We start from the raw sequence: 21,059 nt of genomic DNA on the forward strand, positions 1-21,059 counted from the left end.
TATCTTGCCTAACTGTTTATGTCAACACGTAGGTTCTTCACGTATCGTAAGATCCGAATTACTTGACCAAAGATCATCAGCTTATGACAAAAAGATCGAGCACAAAGCCTTTTTTCTTCTTTTTTTCACACCTGTTGCACTAAAGGCGATTGCATGAGTTTTACAGCTCCATCATTAACTTTTTTTTCCAACAAAGAAAACTATCTACATCGTAAACATCCTGACTCACTTTATCTGTCAGATCATTTGCATTTAAGCTGCAACGCTACATGCCACTTCATCCAACAATTTTACATTTTCATTTAGAATGAATGCTTGTGTTCATAGCACTTTCAGGGTGCTTAGGCATAACTAAAGTTAGTTTGGAACCACGTGCTCAGTTCTGAGTGGAAAAAAGGAGCAAATAAGCAAATAAACTTCTCATCACAGCGACCTTTCACACAACACTGAGGTAGGCAGCAGGCTGTGGCCGGTGGTATGGGGGTCACGTGGGTCGGGTCAGGTTGAGGAAACCAATCAGTGACCGACAAAAGCATAACACACAAGTTGTATCTGCAAATCCAGTACCTTAACACCCATTTCCCACAGTTTTTCTCGCACAGTTGAGTGGTATTACTGTTCTGTTATGTAGTTATGGGAGAAATTAAATGCTTGTGTTATTGTAGGATCGTTGTTTCGTTTGGTCTTAAATCGGGGACTTTGCTGTAATACAGGTATGTATTAGTTGGCAAGTTGGAGGAGAATAGATGACACTACGTAAATAAGTTCACTAAGTTATGAAGTCTAAAACACTAGATCTTAAATCTAACCTTACATGCTAATTTTTGTCACTTTGGGGTCAGGCTAGGCGAGAAGAAGACTGGGTGAGCACAAACATACCCAGTTGGCGGGAAACTGCAAACAGACAATCGAGATCCACACTGTGCCCGCCACATTTGAATTTCTTTCTAATTTGCACCCATTTGGGGGGAATTTTTAAAAATTTTTTGCATAACTATTCCTCAGGAGATTTGTGCCATTAGTTTGGAGTTGCCATTAGAATGAATGCCATTAAATTGAGGTTTTACTGTAGATTACTGTAAGACCTCACTATAACAGACTAAGTGGGGCCCAAACCATTCCGAAAAATGTGAAATTCCGATAAAAGCGATATTCGGACTTCCCCCTGCTAATCCAGACTTTTTCCGACGTATCAGACATTAGTTCGGATCACATGAACGGTTTTTAAGCTGTTTTGACTACCATTGCGTTGGGTCTGGTTAGTACTTGGATGGGTGACCGCCTGGGAACACCAGATGCTGTTGGCATAACGTTCTCCCTACGTGTCAAGTGGGGTTGGTGGAGGATTAGTGCCCATCCCTGTAAAACAATTAACTCTAAGCCCTTGGCCACCCCGTTTGGGATACAAGGCATCTGGCAATGAATGAATGAATGAACTACCATTGCGGTACTGTACTGTGTTATAACTTCACTACATTAATCAAATGGTATAATACAGTACAATCCCAGTTAACCGGGTGGCTTGGGGAATTTACCTTCCCGGTAACAGATTTTTCCCGTATTTCTGATTTTCAAGTCAAATCTATACAAAGGCTATCACAGCAGTAAATACAGTTCAGGTACTCACCAGTCACATTAGGGGTTACACTAAGAGATTCCACCTGAAAAACTGCCTTGTAAACACACACCATGGTCATAACGCATAACACAATGTCTAGCAATTTCCAGTACTGCAAATTGCACCAGTCCATTGTTTACCGAATTACTGTATTCATTATATGTACTGTACTCTTAAAAATTGAAAAATAAAATAAAGAAATAAAAGCTTGAACATTTATTAGTGAAATGATGATGTGTTAAGACTGCACTGTAGAATTATCACGACACCTTGTGCCCTCACGTGAGTTATGTTTACGTTTCTGACCCCGACTGTTCTTCTTCTTTCCCACCTGACCTCCATCACTCCACCCCTCACCCGCCACTCAGCTGTTTTGCAGAAAATAAAATAAATGATGTACCTATGAAATGCAGGCATATTATTTATTTATTTTTCTTCCAACAAAGTAAACTTTCATTCCTATTAACATTTATATTCAGCCATTAGTGTTTTATAATGTTCGCCTTTTTCAAGTCTGTTGCTTATGTCCAGCTTCTGTTTCAAGGTAAGCACGATACGCTTACGTTTAGTTTGCACTTTAGGCATTTTGGAGTGTACAAATTACCGTCTATCAGAGGAACACAATAGCAAGAGAGTTTACTGTCTGGTGGCAAAAAGCAGACTGGTGATTTTTGGAGGGTGTGGAGGATGACTGAATTCAAGTAGGGGAAAGAGGGGGAGAGGAGGGGTGGTTAAGAGGATTTGCTAGGGATTTACATTAGCCGGAAATGCCTTCACCTCGCGTTGTCTGACTTCACCCAGCCTCGCGCGACACGATCAAACGGCAGTTTGGTGGTCCATTCAAATTGGCGCACAGTTATAACTTACTGACATTTTTACCAGCCCGTGAATTTTCCCGTTTTTCTGAGTATTCCGTTTGTCTGGATACCGGATAGCTGGGATTGTACTGTATAAGTAATCCCTCCAATATCCGAACACCCAGTATCCGAACATCCCCACTAACCGGACATAATCGTCCTGGGTCCAATATTCTCAAAATGGGCCAAAAACCGCAAAAAAATCGAAAAAAAATCAGACTTTTTTCCCACCCGTAATTTGAAATTGCCGCCTGGCGCCGAACAGCTGTTACACCATGGTCCTTTCACCCCTTCCTTCCTCCCCCCTCCCCCCTCCCCTGTCAGGGTTGCCATTTGGTATTTTTCATTACCAAGTGTGGGCCAATTTGGTAATGAAAAATTCGTTTGATAATGAATCAGAATAATGCATTACCAAATGGATTTTTCACATGTATGAGGATACACAGGATGGAGATGGTGGATTGTTTGCTCTCTCTGATTAATCTGCTACCCTACATAGCGTGAAAATAATCAACATGGTGTTAATTATAAGGAGAGTGATTACATGTATTTCCACTTGTATATATAATTAGTGAAGAATAAATGCTAGCTTTACGAATTTGGTAATGAAAGTTGAGGAGATTGGTAATGTGGCCATTGCGATCTGGCAACACTGTTACCCCGCCATCATCAACAGTCACAGTCTAACTCCGATCGAGAGCAAATGCTCATAGCAGTGCAAGCCACAGGTGCTTGTTTTTTGTGAATAAACAGTGAATAAACTGCAATACCTCGCCACTAGAACACACAGGAATTTACAGTGTTGTGCAGTGTTAAGAAATTAGAATTTAGAGTGCAGAGGATTAACTGTGGACTGCAAACTGCCGGTTCAAACCAGTCCAGGAGCCAGGGACTTGTAAGTACCCAGAATGTTTAATATTGTATAAACTCATCTCTAAAACCTCATTTTATGGTTCTTTTGCATTTATTTCAGTCTTTTATGTGCCTTATTGGTGTGATTTGGGTCTTAAATAGGTGCTATGCATGTCCAGAGGGAGTTGTATAGGTGTTTCTCTGAGTTAGGGTTCATAAGTACAAGTCCATAAGCTGGGGCCCAATATCCGGACAGGACTACTATCCGGACCTGCCTATGGCTCTATTACGTCGGATATTGGAGGGATTACTGTATAATAATACTGTACTGTACACTGATAAACATGTCTTTTATTTACCTTATTGTGGTGAACATAGCTGAAATGATCAGGCAGTCTGGACTGCTTCTGGCTTTATCGGACTTTTTCCAATACAGTACAGTAATCACTCCAATATCCGGATCAATAGAGCCATCGGTAGGTTCGGATATTGGTTTTGTCCGGATATTGGGCCCCAGCTTATGGACTTGTACTTACGGACCCTAACACAGAGAAACACCTATACAACTCCCTCCAGACATGCATAGCACCTATTTAACACCCAAATCACACCAATAAGGCACATAAATGACTGAAATAAATGCAATAGACACATAAAATGTGGGTTTAGAAGTATGTTCATACATTAATAAACATTCTGGTACTTATGGACTCTAACCGAACCTAACCTAACCGAACCTAACCGAACTCTGAAAAACACATTCCTACTGCACATGCATGAGGTAAGTTTAGTATGGAAAGAAGTACAGTATGACACTTTCTGGTAAGTATAGTATGGGAAAAAATACAATATGAAACATTCTGGTAAATATAGTATGGAAAATAGTACAACATGAAACATTTTGGCTACTTACAGCAAGTCCCTGGCCACCTCGATGAATAACCGCCTCCTCTCGGACTCTGACAGTAAGAACGATTTCCTGAAGCACTTGCACTACACTCTTCCTGAAGTCTTGCACTGAACTTAGTCACTAACACACAGAAGTCCGTTCTTTTCACAGTGTTCACTTTAGTCCAAATAATGTTCCATTAAATTTAAGTGTTGCACATTAACTTTTCCCAAGTTTTTTTAAGTTTCCAAAGCCAAAACAAAGAAGGTTAGTTACGTTAAATTTCTTTTCTACTTAGTCTTTTCTCCCAACTTGAAAACCTTAACACAACACACCGTTTTTTTCACTGCACAACACTCAAAATTCCCGTGTGGTCTAGTGGAGAAGTTCTTGCTGTTTATTCACTGTCAGAGCCCGAGAGTATCACTGGCAGGCGTCCAAGGGGTGCATCGGTGGGTAGTGGTGATGGCGTACCGACTACAGAAGACTCTGAAGACAGCCGCAAACTCACGTCGAGCGGTGACTCCACTGTAGCTGATGTGCTGGGCTGTGGCTCGGAGCATGAGGGCCTGTCTTGGGAGGCAACGGAGTGGAACCAGGGCTTGGCACAGCGGGGGTCACGGGCCTGAAAAACTGTCAATCGCGTTGACTGACGCAAGGACCGACGATTCTGGCGATTGATGATGCGCTGCCGGAAAGCACGCACTTCCTCCACGAGTCCCAAGGGCCCCATCTCCCTGTCGCAGTCCGGGTGTTCCAGGTAGTCTAGGACGAACTCTAGATGTTCCCGGAGTGCGCTCAGCTTGGGGATGGCTGGAGTAGTGTCCTGCTGGGCGGAGTCTGCATCATCATCGCCTTCGTCGTCGGAATCTTCAAGTTCGGGACTGACACCAGCAACCGAAGACGCGATCTCGATATCAGACAACGTCTGATACCCAGGATCGCCCTCGTCGTCGTCCAACCACTCACGAACATCGTCCACATCAACATCGTCGCCGTGCGCATGGCGTAGCCGTGCATGGAAGTCATCCACGTCAAACCCTAGGAAATCGTACTCTACATCTGTTCCGAGAAGCAGACGAGACCAACCATTTTCAAGAGTTTTCACAGGGACTTCCTTCCATGCACTAGCCCAGTTGTACAGCGCAGACTTGATGTTGTAGCGGCGAAGGTTTTCCAAAGTCCGCTTGCCTCGAGTGTCACGTCCTTCCCTGCGCTCGTCCTCGTCCTCGAGAACCACCATCACCTCGTCCAGGAACTTCCGACGGTACAGGCGCTTTGTTGCCACGATCACTCCTTGGTCCATTGGTTGAATGAGAGCAGTCGTATTAGGTGGCAGAAACATGGACCTAATACGGCCATTCTCAGCAACCAAGTCCTTGTCGCACGGGTGGGCAGGTGCATTGTCGAGGAGAAGGAGAGCCTTTACCTGGTCGCGAGGAATTCCCAGTGTCTTCGTCTGGTAATGTATGACCTTGACGAAGTGATGGTGAAACCAGTCTTTGAAAATCACAGCTGTGAACCATGCTTTCAAAGAATGGTACCATACGACAGGAAGGACATCCATCACCCCACGAAGGCACCGAGGCTGCTTTGCACGGCCAACAATAACGGGCCTAAGCCGGTGCATGCCGTTAGCATTGGCACAACACAAAGCAGATATCCGTTCCTTAGAAAGCTTGCGGCCAGGTACACGCTTCTCCGTCTCATCGGCGAGAGTGTTCGTTGGCACCGAGCGATAGAATAGGCCAGTTTCGTCAGCGTTATAGACTTGACCGAGAGTGAGGCCCTCCCTGTCGATCAAGCCTTTCACCTTGTGCCGAAACTCGTCCACTCCATCCTCTTTAGCGTCCAATGCTTCACCATGTGCTTTACGGTTAGTAAGGCCATGTCGCAACTTGAACGCGAAGAGCCAACCCTCGGATGCCTTGAAGTCTAGGGCGTCGTGAAGCCTTGCAAACTTCTCAGCAGCAGCCTTCAGCTTCGTTCCACGTACCATCACACCAGCTGCACGTTGCTGTCGATACCAAATCAACGTGGAGCGGTCGATCTCTGCATACTTGGGAGTAAACATAACCTTCCTCTCCACGTTGCGTTTGCTTCTCGACGAGAAGTCAGCCGTGTACTGCATGAGCTTGTCTCGGGAACGCTTGATATCAAACAAAGTCGACCGGGCCAGGTTGAACTCGCGGAGAATGCGAGAGGAAGACCAACCCGCATCAACCTTCTCCAATATCTCCCGTTTCTTCTCCAGAGTCAACACCACTCTCTTCCTTTTCTCAGGAGGCGGGGCCATCATCACACACACTAAGAGTAGGGCAGAGAGCAGCAGGAGGCCTTGCAGCAAGTACGGCACCACCACAAAAAGCGAGCACGTGGGCAGCCATGACGAGCGTAGGTCTTGTCGCGGTGAGAGACAGGCGGGAAGTGGGGAGGATGCAGCGGCGCTCTATCGGACGTCGGAGGAATGACGAACCAAAACAATGCTCTCACGCGGCGCGCGCGGCAAGTTCAAATTATGGACGGCAAAAAATCGATTTTTTTTTCCAATTTTTTTGGATTTTCGGACCATTTTGGGAATGTTTGATCCCAGGACGATAAGGTTCGGTTAGTGGGGATGTTCGGTTATTGGGCGTCCGGATATTAGAGGGATTACTGTATATGGAAATTTAGTCCGGTAGCTCCCCGAGTCCGATAGAAGCGAATTCTGGTCTATTGAAGTCTGTTATATCAAGGTTTTACTGTATTTTCATTGTGTATGCATACACAGTATATTATCTTTTTGCTGTACTGTATGTACTGTGTTATTTCCGGTGATGATCATATTCTGACATTCTTGAATGCTTATAATACTGTAGAAGAAACTTGTACAGACAGTTAGTGACTAAAATTAATGAATATAATGTCTTCAGAAATAAAATACCTGTAATATACAAGTTGACAGTGCAATGATGGAGTGCACCTGACCTTCCTTACGCTTTTTTTTTGTAGGTGTTAGTAATAGTGATCTTGGTTGTTTGATCATTATTTTATATATATATGATTGTAGAACAAAATATGCATACAAATGATGAGTAAAATGAATAAAAAAGCACAAAAAATAATGTCAAAAATAAAGAAAGAATATAAACACTGCTGTTAGCTGTGTATGTTTTTTTACATGTCATTGTACTTTCTCTTATAGTATTGGTAATGCTTATACAGGTATATCCCTGTTTAATGATGCAGTTGGTTAGATAAAAACCCATCATTAGGCGGGATATCGTATATCGAGGTAGTTTTAACATGTAAAGTAATGGGATGTGTTTTTCAGTGTTGGGTTTCTCCCCCCGACCAAGTCCAAAGCCCACCCAAATGAGCCCCAAAACAAGTTTAAAGCCAATCTAAATGGCCTAACAGCTGTAAAAGAAACTAACCTAAGCCTAACATCTGTAAATAACTCACTAAAACCAAGAAATGAAATATGAAAATCATCAAATATATATAAGTCTGGAAAAAATCAAAATTTGTAAACTGTACCCCAAAATGACAATGTTCACCATGCATATGGCTATAACACATTAATCTAAGTCTAAACACTGTTTATAAATCAACCTAAACACAATTTTAGTCCAAAATATCATCAAAATCGGTAAAACCGATAAATAAAAACCCATCATTAAACTGGGGTTTGGCCATCGTTAGGCGGGACATGGTGGTACTGTATTTCTACCCCCATCATTAAGCTGGGGTATCGCATCTAGGGGTATCATATATTTGGGTATTACTGTATTCTCTTCAAACTGATATGCGTATACCCTTATGGAAAAATCTATTGCGAACAATGTAAGACCAAATTGAATAATATAGAGTGAAAAATAAGGTCAGAAATAAGAAAAGAGTATAAACATGTGCGAGGAACTATGCGTGTCCTGACAATGCTCGGCCAAGTCTGGGGTGGCGCGGGCCTTGCGCACCGGGCGGGCCAAAGTGTTACTATCCCCACTATTCACCACTACCCTTCCTTCATCATTTTTCACACACTGCACACCTGTGATATCCCAATTCTACCTGTTCATCTGATTTGCCACCTTAAATGTCATATTTTTCCCTTCCACATGATTTAGATTATCAAGTAAAAGTCTCTGTGACTCAGACTATGCCCTGTAAACCTCTTTTCTAGGCCTACGCTTGGCACCCAAGTATTCCTCTCGGTTACCACTCCTTCCATTCCCAGAAAAGCCTTCTTTTCTCCTTAACTGCAGCTTCTACACCCCCGTCCCACCACCAAGTTACGTTATGTCTTGGTGGGCCTCTTGTCCATCCACGTACTGAATCAGTAACTCTGTAAAGGTTGCCCTTGAGGGCTCTGTACTGCTTGTTAACACTCCTGTCAACGTCTCCCTGTTCAGCCACCACTCTTCATCACTCTATAGAGGGCATCCCCTACTGCTTGGTTTTTCAGTTTCCATATTTTCCTGGTAGGTACATAGTTCTTGTTTTCATCAGTGCTCCTTAAGCACCGTGTCGCATGTCAATAACTTGTGTTGTGGCACACACTCCTCACTCCTCACTCCCTGTAACGTTAACATCACTCACTAACGTCCTTTCAGCCCTCGTGACTAGAAAATAGCCTATCTGGCTGCTGTTTCCCCCTGACTCGTATGTTTCAGCCTACTCTCTGTTTTCCTAAAATGTATGTTGCACACAATCATGTTCATTGCCTTCTCAAACTCAAGTGTCCTTTTCCCTTCCTCATATCTTGTACCATATTCACATCCCCCATGTACTCCTTCATATCCTTCAGCTGCTTCACATACATGACCATTTAAATCCCCTCCCAAAACTACAATCTCACGTCCCCCATACCACTTACTACATCCCAAATCTACCCTTCTCTACCTCATCCAAGCCTGCCTGTGGATCATACACCGAGATAAAAACAACCATTTTCCAACTGAACACTTTTACTAATAACATTCATGACATATTCCACCCATTTCTCCCCAACCAACACACCCACACCACCATATCTGTCTGTCCTACCCTGCCAAAACAACTTACAATAACAATCCCTCCCAGCAATTTTTCTGGCTGATCCACCCCTACACCAGACTTCTTGCACACATCCCACATCCACCCATCTCCTACTCAATGTCCCAACCACTTCCCCTGCACTACCCCTCAAACTTCCCACTTTCCATGATGCCACTCTGATCCCCCTGGGTGATTTAGTATCCTCAGGCTTGTTTTGAATTTCATTCTTTAACTTGGTCATAATCAGTAAAAATAATAAAGGGGAGAGACATGCCACAGGCCCCACCAACTGCACAGTCCCAAGTCCAGGCAATAGATCTGGGACCCCTAGCCCACCAGCCTTGTCCAGTGGCTATGGTAGTGGTCTTGGGGCACCCTGCCAGGACAGCTACAGGGACACCCTCCAAGTGTGCCTTGGCTCTGTAACTGCCCCACCATTATGCACCTATTGATAGGGCAGCCTCCTTGCGCGCTACTCCCAGGTTCAGGCCCCTCACTATTGGGTGGAAGTGCCAGCCTGGGAACTGCAATGCCCTGTACCCTCTAGCACAGGTTCGAGCCCCGTCTCACCCAGGCCCCACAATCTATGCTGGTGGAGCCCTCATCACGCCTCCCCTCAAAAGTTCCCCCACTAGGTAGCGGGGGCAAAGTTTTTTGGCAATATGCCCTTGCTGGCATCAACCCCTGTAAGTACTGTACTGGGATACGTTGTGTGATATGTAAAGCGCATGTGGTGTAGTGTATGAGATAGTTAGAGGAAATGTTAGTGAGAGTATTCTGGCCTACTGTCCATGTTAGTGTCACACTGAAAAGGTCAGCAAAGGGAGATAGTTAGGTAGCTCCCCTGCAAGTAAGAAGGAATGTTGCCTCCCTTGCATTATTTTACAGATATTTTTTTGGCAAATGCTCAGACGAAGTTGCGTCCATGGTGCCACCTCTCCATGCCTTCCCTCGTGCTACACGGGCATCTGGTAGCGCTCATGACTGGAATGTCACTCAACCACATTGCAGAACTTCTGCCTATCAGAATTCTTTCATTCCCCGAACTGCATCTCTCTGGAACTCGCTTCCCCAGAGTTGTTTTCCTCCAAATTTCAACCTACAACTGTTCAAGTCTAATTCTTACAGATATTTTATGAACAGAGGACACCAGTAATCTGGTGTATGGAGTATTTTTTTTTCTCCATTTGTTTTTCCTTCCTCCGTTCTGTTATTTAAAAAAAAAAAAAAAAAAAAAAAAAAAAAGCTAGTGAAACAGGAGCTGCAGCTTTCCCTATTACAAGCATTCCGATTCTCCTCGGGAGTACCACCCTGATCGGCTGGTGCTACAGCCGATGTTTTATTAAAATCTAATCAATTAATGCATTGTTAATTTTGGATATTGAGAAACAAGCATAAAGATGGTGATGAAATAGTGACAGGAAGAAAAGAGGGCAAAGACAGCTGCATGCCCTATTCCTAAATAACCCTGCTGTTACAGACTCCAGCTGTAAAGCTTACAGTCATCATTGCTTCGTATCTGTTCAGTGTACCTTTACATGAATTACGTTTTGCATATTTTTTATGTAGGTATTTACAGGTTTGTGCATATGCATAGTGAATGATAAGGATGAAGTGGGATTTCCTAGATAAGAGCATATGCCAGTCAACTGAGTGTTCATTTTGTTTGTTTGTTAGTGGATTTTTATTAATTAATTAATTTATTTATTTAATTATTATTAAGGAAAATACCCTTCCTCTCCTCCATCCTTCTTTACTTCCATCCTCTTCTGTCTTTCTTTCCTTCATTCTTTTCTCTTCCTTCTGCCTGTAGGTGTCTCTACACTGAGCGACAAGCCAAATGGTTTCCTGTACACCAGGAAACCAATTACTATGCTGGGTGGTAACCAAATAACCAAATTTGGCACCTGGTGGTTTAGTGGGTAATTACGGCACTCCAATCGGATTGAGCTGGTGAAGGTTTATATCCAAGGGGTGGTTAGGGTTTATTGCTCACGTAGTGCCTCGCAGGGATGAGTGAGGCTGGTCACTCTCATCTTAAATGTCAGGACCAACTTGCCTAGCCCCAGGGGTCTATGCACTGCATGGGGCAATGTAGGATTGAATGATGAGTGAAGGAATGAATGAGAAAATGTTTATTGGTAATGAGGCACCAGAGAAGAATTGGTCTCACATCAAATTGAAGATATCAGTCAAGACAAGATGTGGGAAATTAACATCATGAGTGATGAGAGTGGTACTGTATCGAAAACCCTTAATCATTTTTATTAAGCAACACTTCTATTTAGTGCAACATCAATTTTAAGTGAACTCTCATGGCCTCTGTTTCATGTTAAATCGAGGTTCAACACTACTGCAAGAGACAAAGCAAAAGTACTGCACTGTCATTATTAACACACTAACACAGAAGATATAGCTTTACCATTGACTGGAATAATACTGGTGTCGCATGAGGTGCACTGTTTTGGCAGGCTGACAGGCTACCACAAGTTCAGCATCCACATGTGATGATGAAGATTAAGACATTCTGATTTAATATAATTTACCCATGTTTTGGCTGCTATATTGGGTTGTAATAATGGACAAGATTTTGTCTGAATCAATGCATGAAATCAATCATATTCTGTACTGTATTATGGGAGAAGTGGGTGTAAGTTGGAGAGAGGATAGCCTGATGGCAAAGGACAGGTGGCATGAAGGCATTTCATTTTTGGACACCATTTCCAGTATTATGGTTGCTGGCTATAAAGAGATAGATTAACACTAATTTACTGGAGAGGGACCCCTTCACATGGTGCCACCAATATAACTAGGTGACTCCACTGCCTGGTTTTACAAATGTCCCTCAACTTCTTTCCAGTCCCTCTAAAGGAGGATGGTGTATAGTAGGAGGATGAAGATGGTTGTCAGTCATTCAGTGTACCAGTGCCTACCTTGCATAATGTCTTTTTTTTTTCTGCCAGAAATTGCGTGATGATCAGTAATTTCATGAAGCAACCAATATGTCTGTGCCCCACACCAGCATAGTGAGCTGTCCCCACAACTCATGAGAGCTGGGGTGTATTATAAACGAGTATGGACCACCCTGTATTTACAGACTTAATGTATTTTTTTCTTTTCCATAGGGATGCCATACGGAGTGGATGCTCTGATGAAGAACTGTTAAATATCATTGGTGCTGCTGTTGGTCGAAAGAAGAAGCGACATGCAGGTACAGTATGGATGTGTTGGAGAGGGACACCTTCACATGGTGGCACCAATATGACCTAGGGGTGGAGTTTCCTGATTAAACAAACATTCCCAAGTCCCCTACCTACCCTCTGAACAGAGAATGGTGGACTGCAGAAGGTCATCTTCAGCGTGCAGTCCACTTGCTTTTGCATCCTGATGAGCCTGGGGTTCTTTCACTTAACTTGCACCAGATTTTTATCCTTTTGCAGCTTAGCTTACCCAACTCAGTACGGTAACAGAAAAAGACTGCTGCAATTCTACATCCTTGTCGTAGCAGTTCTTTTTTTACCAGCATCACATTCTTGTGTACCCTGATGTTGGAGTTCAGTAGTAGAGAAAAAGACAGTGCTGTGGCTCTGCATTGTTCCCATAGCTTTTTTTTTTTTGGGGGGGGGGTTATACCCTTTGTACACCAACTTTGCCTAAAATTGCTATCCATACTTCATAAATACTGAGCTTTAGCATCAGACTAACACCAAACTATGATGCCAGTTATGAAAAATGCAATGGAAAGGATGTAGAGCTGTAACATTATCTTTATCTACCATTGAGCCACATGAAATATGCTAGAAAAGATGAAAATCTGGGTCAGGTTAAGGTGAAAGTAGTAGCTTTATAGGATTAATCTCCTAGGAGCTTTGCATTCAGAATGAAGAGATGGCAGTTTTAAGCCAAATTAAAGTGAAAAGGAACATAATATTACAGTGTCAGGCCAAGTTAGATCAAACTAATAAAAAGTACAGTATGTCCTTGTTTTATAATGAGGATACGCCTTTAAAAAAAAATCCATTACATAACAATTGATCATATATCAAGTCAATTATAGCATGAGGTATATGGCAGTACATTTTTGGCAAAGGGTCACCCACCCAGCAAATGCTAAAGCAGGTTTGCAGCTCACCTGTGTAGTTACAGTATTTCACTTAACTGCACTTTACTTGCTGCTTGAACTCCAACACCACACTACCCTTCCATCACTGACGCTAACACACCCAACAGTGATCGAGTTCAAAGGACACCTTGGAACAAACAAATAACTAAGCTTGCATGTCAGCAATTGCATAAGCAAAAATAGCAATCATACATTTACCATTGAGGCTTTATATGGGATCATAATGATCTTATAAGTACAGTATAAATGCGAAAGTACAGGGAGACCTTACTTTAATGGACCCATTTATACTGAATAAAATGGACCCCTTGACCCTGACAACTAGATTTTACTGTACATTGAACCAAGGTCTGGTTTAGGGAGCTTATCTGGCAACCAACTGGACAAATTTGTTAAATATCAAACCCAGACTTGGTATTTCCTCATCTTTTCATTATTAGATTTTGAAATGAGGACCAGCTTTAGTTCTGTATTGCCAGTTGATCTATTAGTCACAATATAAGACAAAGTGAAGCAGTGATCTTACAATAGCACAAGCACTTACCATCCTCTCACTTGATGTAGTGCTGCTCTTGGGTGCCTGCTCTTTCCTCTCTTCCTTACTTCTGTCATCCCTTCCTCTCCTTCCTTCTGTCATCCCTTCCTCTTCTGTCATTCTTTCCTTCATTTTTACCTTTTCCCTTTGTCTATAGGTGACTCTGCATTGAGTGACAAGCCAAACAGTTTCCTGTACACCAGGAAATGATTTACTATGCATGGGTGGTATCCATATAACCAAATTATAGTGCCCGGTTGTTTAGTGGGTAATTAATACGCTCCAGTCGGATTGAGCTGTTGCAGGTTTATATCCAAGGGGTGGCTGGGGTTTATTGCTAACATAGTGGTGCACAGGCATGAATGAGGCTGGCCACTCTCATCTTAAATGTAAGGACAAACTTGCCTAGCCTCGGGCTTCTGCACTCCTTATGGGGCAACTCTGGATTAGATAGTGAATGAATGAATTTAATCTCTCCTTTTTTTATTCAGTATCAGGTAGGGTAGTAGATGATGGAGTGGCCCTGGTGAGAGAGGACAGTGTTTGGAAACTCCCTGTACTGTTGTTTGCAGATGATACTGAGTTGTTGAGTGAAGACGAAGGGGAGCTGCAAGGCTTGGTGGATGAGTTTGGGAGTGTGTGTGAGAAACAAAATCTAAAGGTGAATGTAGGGAAGAGTAAAGTGATGGTCTTTGAGAGAGGTGAAGTCAGTGAATGTACAGCGAGGTTGGATGGTGAGGAATTGGAAAATGTGAGTACATTTAAGTACTTGGGTAGTGTGATGAGTAAGGATGGAGGTTTGGAGGGTGAAGTGCATGAAAGGGTACAGCAGGGAAGAAAGGTTGCTGGTTCTTTGAAAGCAGTGATAAGAAACAGGGAAGTGAGCATGGAAGTGAAAAAGTTACTACATGACAGTATTGTGATACCAACTCTAACGTACGGAAGTGAAGCTTGGACGTTGTTGGAAGGACACAAGTCAAGAGTGAGAGCAGTGGAAATGAGTTATTTAAGAGGAGCCTGTGGAGTCACATGGAGAGACAGGCTGACGAATGAGGATATAAAGGAGCGTTGTGGTGTTGATGTGGATGTGATAGGAAGCGTTATGAGGAACACACTGAGGTGGTTTGGCCATGTGGAGAGGATGGAAGGTGAAAGACTAACGAAGAGAGTGTATTTGAGTGAGGTGGAGGGGGGAAGAGGGAGGAGGAGGCCGAGGATGAGATGGAGGGATGGGGTGGAGAGGTATATGAGAGAGGGGGGTGTGAGTTGGGAGCAGGGCAGTGAAATGGCGGGGGACAGGGCGACTTGGAGGCGATTTGTTTGTGGCCACCCCAAACGGGATTGAGGCGTCTGGCAATAGATGGATGGATAGATAGATGATAATACCACTCATTTGTGTGGGAGAAACTATGTGGGAAGTGGGTACATTTATTTGCTGTATTGAGTTTCCAAATGGCTGCATTTGTTTACACTTCATGCTTTGTGCTTTTGTCGGTCACTGCTAGGGCATCTTGACCCAAGCTGACCTACGTGATCCATGTCAGATTTTTTTTTTTTCCCCTCCAACTCTGGGCATAGGCTTCACAGCCTGCTCTCAAGGCCCAGTAGTCCTCCTGCGTACCATACACCTCTCTGCATGTCACCACTTCGGTGCTAACATGCACCGTCCATATTGAATACATGCTAGGGCTGTCTCATACAGGAATGGTGTATTGGTATTAGCGGGGGTATTTTTACGACATGTCGGCTGGTCTTCTGGTAGATTGGTAAAGTCTGATTTTATTAAATTCAAATACTGTACTTAAACTGTTCCCTGCCCGAGCAGGATTTGGACCTGGGTCTGGTAGGACTGCAGGCCACCTCTCTATTGACTGAGCCACTGCCTCCCTCCTGCAGTTGCCTGCCTCCTCATTGTTATGTTGACTGTCAATATGTCTAGGAGCATTTTTTTTTTTTTTTTTCCTTCAAAACTCTGAGCTTATGGTTCCAAACTAACTTTAGCTACAGTTTCTGTGCACCCTGAAAGTGCTAAGAACACAAGTAAACATTTACTCCTAAGCAAGAAGTAAAATTATTGGATGAAGTGGTATGTAGTGTGGGAGCTTAAAACGAGAGTAAATTTTGACAATCCAAAGTGGGACAATCAAATAAAGTGAGCCGAGTACGATGTAGATAGTCCTTTTGTTGGAGAGTCATAAAAAATTTAAGGTGTTAATGATGTGAGAGCAGTAAAATTCGTGTTTCCAAGTTTAGTGCAACAAGTGTGAAAAGGGCTTTGTAACTGATTTTTTTTTATGAACTGACAAACTCAGGGGCTAGAAAAGTGGGCTTTCACAGTATGTGAAGATTTTATGTGTTGACATAACAAGTTAGGTAAGATGAATCTGTGAGTTCATTTCTTTTCAGTTATACCGCCATACAAATAGGATGATTATGTGAGTTCATTTCTTTTCAGTTATACCACCGTACAAATCATACTGCTTGGCTGACATGTTTATTATTTAGGATTACTGCATTTGTTTTTACCATAGAAGTTGTACGTAGTCCCACCATGCTGATGACTTCATTGTATTTTTTCCTTCATTTTATTTAGAAAATTATTTCACTTTTTTTTTTTTTTTTTTTTTTTTTTTTTTTAATGCACTGAAAGTAGTTTCTAGCAAAATATGTGTGATCCTGGGTGGCAGTTTTTCACAGGTTGAGTGTCAATACCGGTACTGTATTAGAAATTTTTGCCCGGTTGGTATTGGGGCTTTCGAGATTAGGCTCAGTGGTAATTTTGATAGTTAAAAGTATGGGGGTCTCAGGGGCAAAACCTCTCACTTATGTTATGTTAGGATGGACTGACGTGTCCAATCAGTGAGATCCTATGTAAACATGCTGTGGCATGCATCTAAAGCAGAAATACTGATGATGACTGAACTTTATATACCGTAAAACACCCTAACTTCGGCTATTTTTTATGTGATTTGATGAATAATTCTGTGTAAACTGGTGCAATTTTATCCCTGTTGGTGTCACGTGGTAGCCAGGAACAGTACCTGCTGAATCCATATAATAAAAAATATTAGCCACGTTAAACTTGTGTTTTTTTTTTTTTCGTTTTCAAGTCTCCGAAGTTAGGAACAAATTTCTCAACTTCGGACAGCTCTTCCAAACTTCGGGCATCCATGTATTTGCCCTATAAACATGAGAATGGTTAATAGCACTTATCGCTGGACACACTGTCCAAACCTCGGACACTGTAGAAGTTTTTAAAAACTGTAAAAAAAATATTGAGCACTCACGACCCGAGTTATACATATATGTAGAGAAATATCCAAAAATATCTTCTTTTTTGAGCTCGAAAATTGAGATCACATTAAGTTGCATCATGTCACATTGTTGAGGTATTCTGGCCATAAATATAACTAAGAACTGTTCAGAAACTTTTTCAGATGAAAAAATATATAAAAATGCATTCCATATACCCCAAACTGTAAGAGGAACTGGCCTCTTATTCCTAAACAAAACTTCACGTAATTATCAAGTAGCTACCTCACTGACTCAACAAATGCATACCAAAATAACAATATAATGTTAAGCACTTCCTACTGGTTCTAATGACACCCACACACCCACTAACATGCACACAAATCAACAGACACATGCACACACAGGCACATGTTATGAAAGCACCATGGAATGTATTAATGAGCTACACACTTTAGTCTTGTACACACATTAGTAAAACACACAAACACACACATATACTGGCTTTCAAAAATGAAGTTGATGAAATAAAAGAAGCAAATGCACTTGCAAAAGGAAGAGATAGAAAAACTAGGAAGGGAGGCCAATAAGAAAGACACAACCATCAGTGAACTAACAGTGGAATTGAGTACACTTAGGAAGAAAGTGAGTGAAATGGCAAGTACAGCAGTCAATCACGAGAGTGTTATGGAAGAGTTCAAAAATGACACAGAGACAATTAGGCAAGCAAGCAGTCTTATGGACCAGAGCAGTGATATTGAGGAGAAGATAACACAGGTGAATGAAGCTGTGCAAAGCTACAAAAATGATGTAGAAACCACGTATGCTGAAATGGTGAAAGTAAAGAAAGACTTAGAAACAAGGGTGGAAGAAAAAAGCATTAAAAAGGAAGTGAAAAGAATAATCCAAAACAATCCAAAGTTAGTCAGAGATTCAGTAGAGATAAACAAATCTATAGTAATCACTGGTATAGAAGAGGAAGAAGTAAAAAACAAGATCACAAGAGACAAATGTAATGAGCTTAAATTCACAAGGAGATGGCAAATGTAATGAGCTTACTGAAAGAAGTATCAGAGGAAATCTGTAGTAAAGACATAGATGAACACAAAAGGTTAGGGAAATATGAGAAAAGCAAGACAAGACCTCTAAAGGTGACTTTCCAGAGTGTAAACACTGTGGAAGAGATACTAAAAAATGTAAAGAATCTTATGGTAAAAGAGGAGTTCAAAAATGTATGGATAAAAATGCCTAACACAAGAGGAACTGGAATTACTGAAAGAGAAAAGGGAGGAAGCAAAAACAAAAAATGAGGGAAGATCAGAAGAGGAGAAAAAGAAATTTTTTTACAGAGTAATAGGATTGCAGGTACGAAAGTGGTACACAAACAGGATGGAATAAAAAGGAGGAAGGTAGTAGAACCATGTCATGACAAGTATATAGACAAGATGATAAAGTTGATGTACACAAATGTGGATGGAATGGTATCTAAATTACTAGAGATGAATGATTATGTCAGAGAAAATGAACCACAAATAATATGCCTAACTGAAACAAAATTAACACCAAGGATATCCAATGACATACTAAACTTAGAGGAATACAATATATGGAGAAGAGACAGAAATTTAAAAAAAGGAGGAGGAATTATAATATTAACTAAGAAAAATCTAAAAGTCAAGGAAATAAAACTAGATATACCATCACAAGTAGAACTGATTGCAGTAGAAATCGACACATCTGAAGGTAAAGTAATTGTAGCCAATTTGTACATGCCACCCAGATCAAACACATGGGAAAGAGATGAATGTGAGGACCTGGCAGAGAGTACAGTTCAGAGTATAAGATCATTACTACATAAAATGGAAGAGAAATCGGAAAGAATTATACTAACTGGGGACTTCAATACAAATATAAATTGGAATACTATCTATCTGTCTATAGCCCGACGCCCTAATCCCGCAAAGGGTGGCCGCAGACAAAACGCCTCCAAGTCACTCTGTCACCCACCATTTGACTACCCTCCCCCCAACTCGCCACCCCCCTCCCTCATATACCTCTCAATTCCATCCCTCCACCTCATCCTTGGTCTACCCCTCCCTCTCCCTCCCTCCACCTCACCTACATACACCCTCTTAGTCAGTCTTTCATTCTCCATTCTCTCCACATGTCCAAACCACCTCAGTGTATTTCTCCTAATCTTCTCAACCACATCCACATCTACCCCACAACGTTCCTTCACTTCTTCATTCATCAACCTGTCCCTCCATGTCACTCCACATGCTCCTCTCAAGTAACTCATTTCCACTGCTCTCACTCTTGAATTGTTCCCCTCTTGCAAGGTCCACGCCTCGCTTCCATACGTCAGGGAAGGGATCACAATACTGTCATGCAGTGGCTTCTTAACTTTCATACTCACCTCCCTATTTCTCATCACTGCTTTCAGAGTACCAACAACCTTCCTTCCCTGCTGTACCCTTTCACGTACTTCATCCCCCAAAGTTCCATCCTTACTCATCACACTACCCAAGTACTTGAATGCAGGTAAAACGAATTGGAATACTCTAGATATAAATAGCCAAGAAAGCTGTTGGGACCAAAAGCTCCTGGATCTCGTACAAGAGTTTTTCTTAATGCAACATGTGAGGGAAACCACCCGAAAAAGAGGACTTGATGTACCTTCAGTGCTAGATCTAATATTTACTAGGCAAGAAAATGATATGGACAGTTTAATATATCACCCTCCACTCGGCAAAAGCGATCATGCAGTACTAAATTATAACTTCAGGATAGCATATGACATAGTAAACAGCAATGACAGTTACAAAAAGAGCCTAAACTATAAAAAGGGAAATTATCAAGACCTGAAGAAGTATTTCTTAGAAGTTGATTGGGAAAATGAGCTTAGAGGACAAGATTTAAATGCTGTTTATAAAAATATTTGTGAATTTTATGAAATAGGAGTCTAGAAGTACATCCCACAGCACAAGGAAGCAGATAAGAAAATACAGAAATGGTACAATACAGAATGTAAATAATCAAAAGAAAGAAGAGATTTGTTGTGGAATAGATAAAGAAGACACAATAGTGAAAGGGCGTATAATAATTACAAACAGGGAAGAAACGACTATACAAGAATAAGGAGGGAAGCCCAAAAACAGTTTGAGGAGGATATAATAAATAAAAGTAGTGATCAACCACAGCTGTTTTACAGCTACATCAGAAGCAAAACCAAAGTAAAAGATATAATACAATCCATTACGGACGAGGGAATCACTTATACACAAGAGAAAGATATTTGTGAAGCATTAAATAAGAATTTCCAATTAGTTTTTACAGAAGAAAAAAATTTTGAGAGGGACTATGTGGAACACGCATGTCCACACATACTACCAGATATGCAAATAGCAGAAAAAGTAATACAGGAGGAGTTAAGTAGATTAGACAGAGGAAAAGCAAGTGGTCCTGATGAAATTTCATGTTGGGTATTACGAGAATGTGCAAAGGAGTTAATTAAACCATTATTTTTAATTTTCAAGAAATCCTTGAGTCAAGTTAAACTACCTGATATTTGGAAAAAAGCAAATATTGTCCCCTTATTCAAGAAAGGAAATAGACAAAACCCACTCAACTGCCGACCAGTATCACTGACCAGTGTTGTAAGCAAGGTATTAGAAAAACTTATAAGAAAAGCTTGGGTAAATCATCTAGAAGAACACAGTATGATAACAGAAAGACAGTTTGGTTTCAGAAAAGGAAAATCATGTGTTACTAATCTGTTGAGCTACTATGACAGAGTAACAAACACAATACAGGAAAGGGAAGGATGGGTGGACAGTATCTATTTAGATTTCAAAAAAGCTTTTGACACAGTACCACACCAAAGACTTTTATGGAACTGTACCATCAAGGAGGAATTC

General features: G+C 41.7%; 1 protein-coding gene across 1 annotated transcript in view; it reads left to right on the forward strand.

The window, feature by feature from the left end:
- The window catches only part of Mocs1 (Molybdenum cofactor synthesis 1), a 266,841-nt gene that overhangs the window by 213,593 nt on the left and 32,189 nt on the right, over window positions 1-21,059 (forward strand). The window contains exon 9 of the mRNA XM_080283926.1: window positions 12,358-12,443. Coding sequence (XP_080140052.1) covers window positions 12,358-12,443 — 86 coding nt within the window. The remainder of the gene's footprint in view (window positions 1-12,357; window positions 12,444-21,059) is intronic.

The sequence above is a fragment of the Coenobita brevimanus genome, chromosome 99, assembly GCF_032717465.1.
Source record: "Coenobita brevimanus isolate Jiangsu-jjx chromosome 99, ASM3271746v2, whole genome shotgun sequence".
Taxonomy (NCBI): domain Eukaryota; kingdom Metazoa; phylum Arthropoda; class Malacostraca; order Decapoda; family Coenobitidae; genus Coenobita; species Coenobita brevimanus.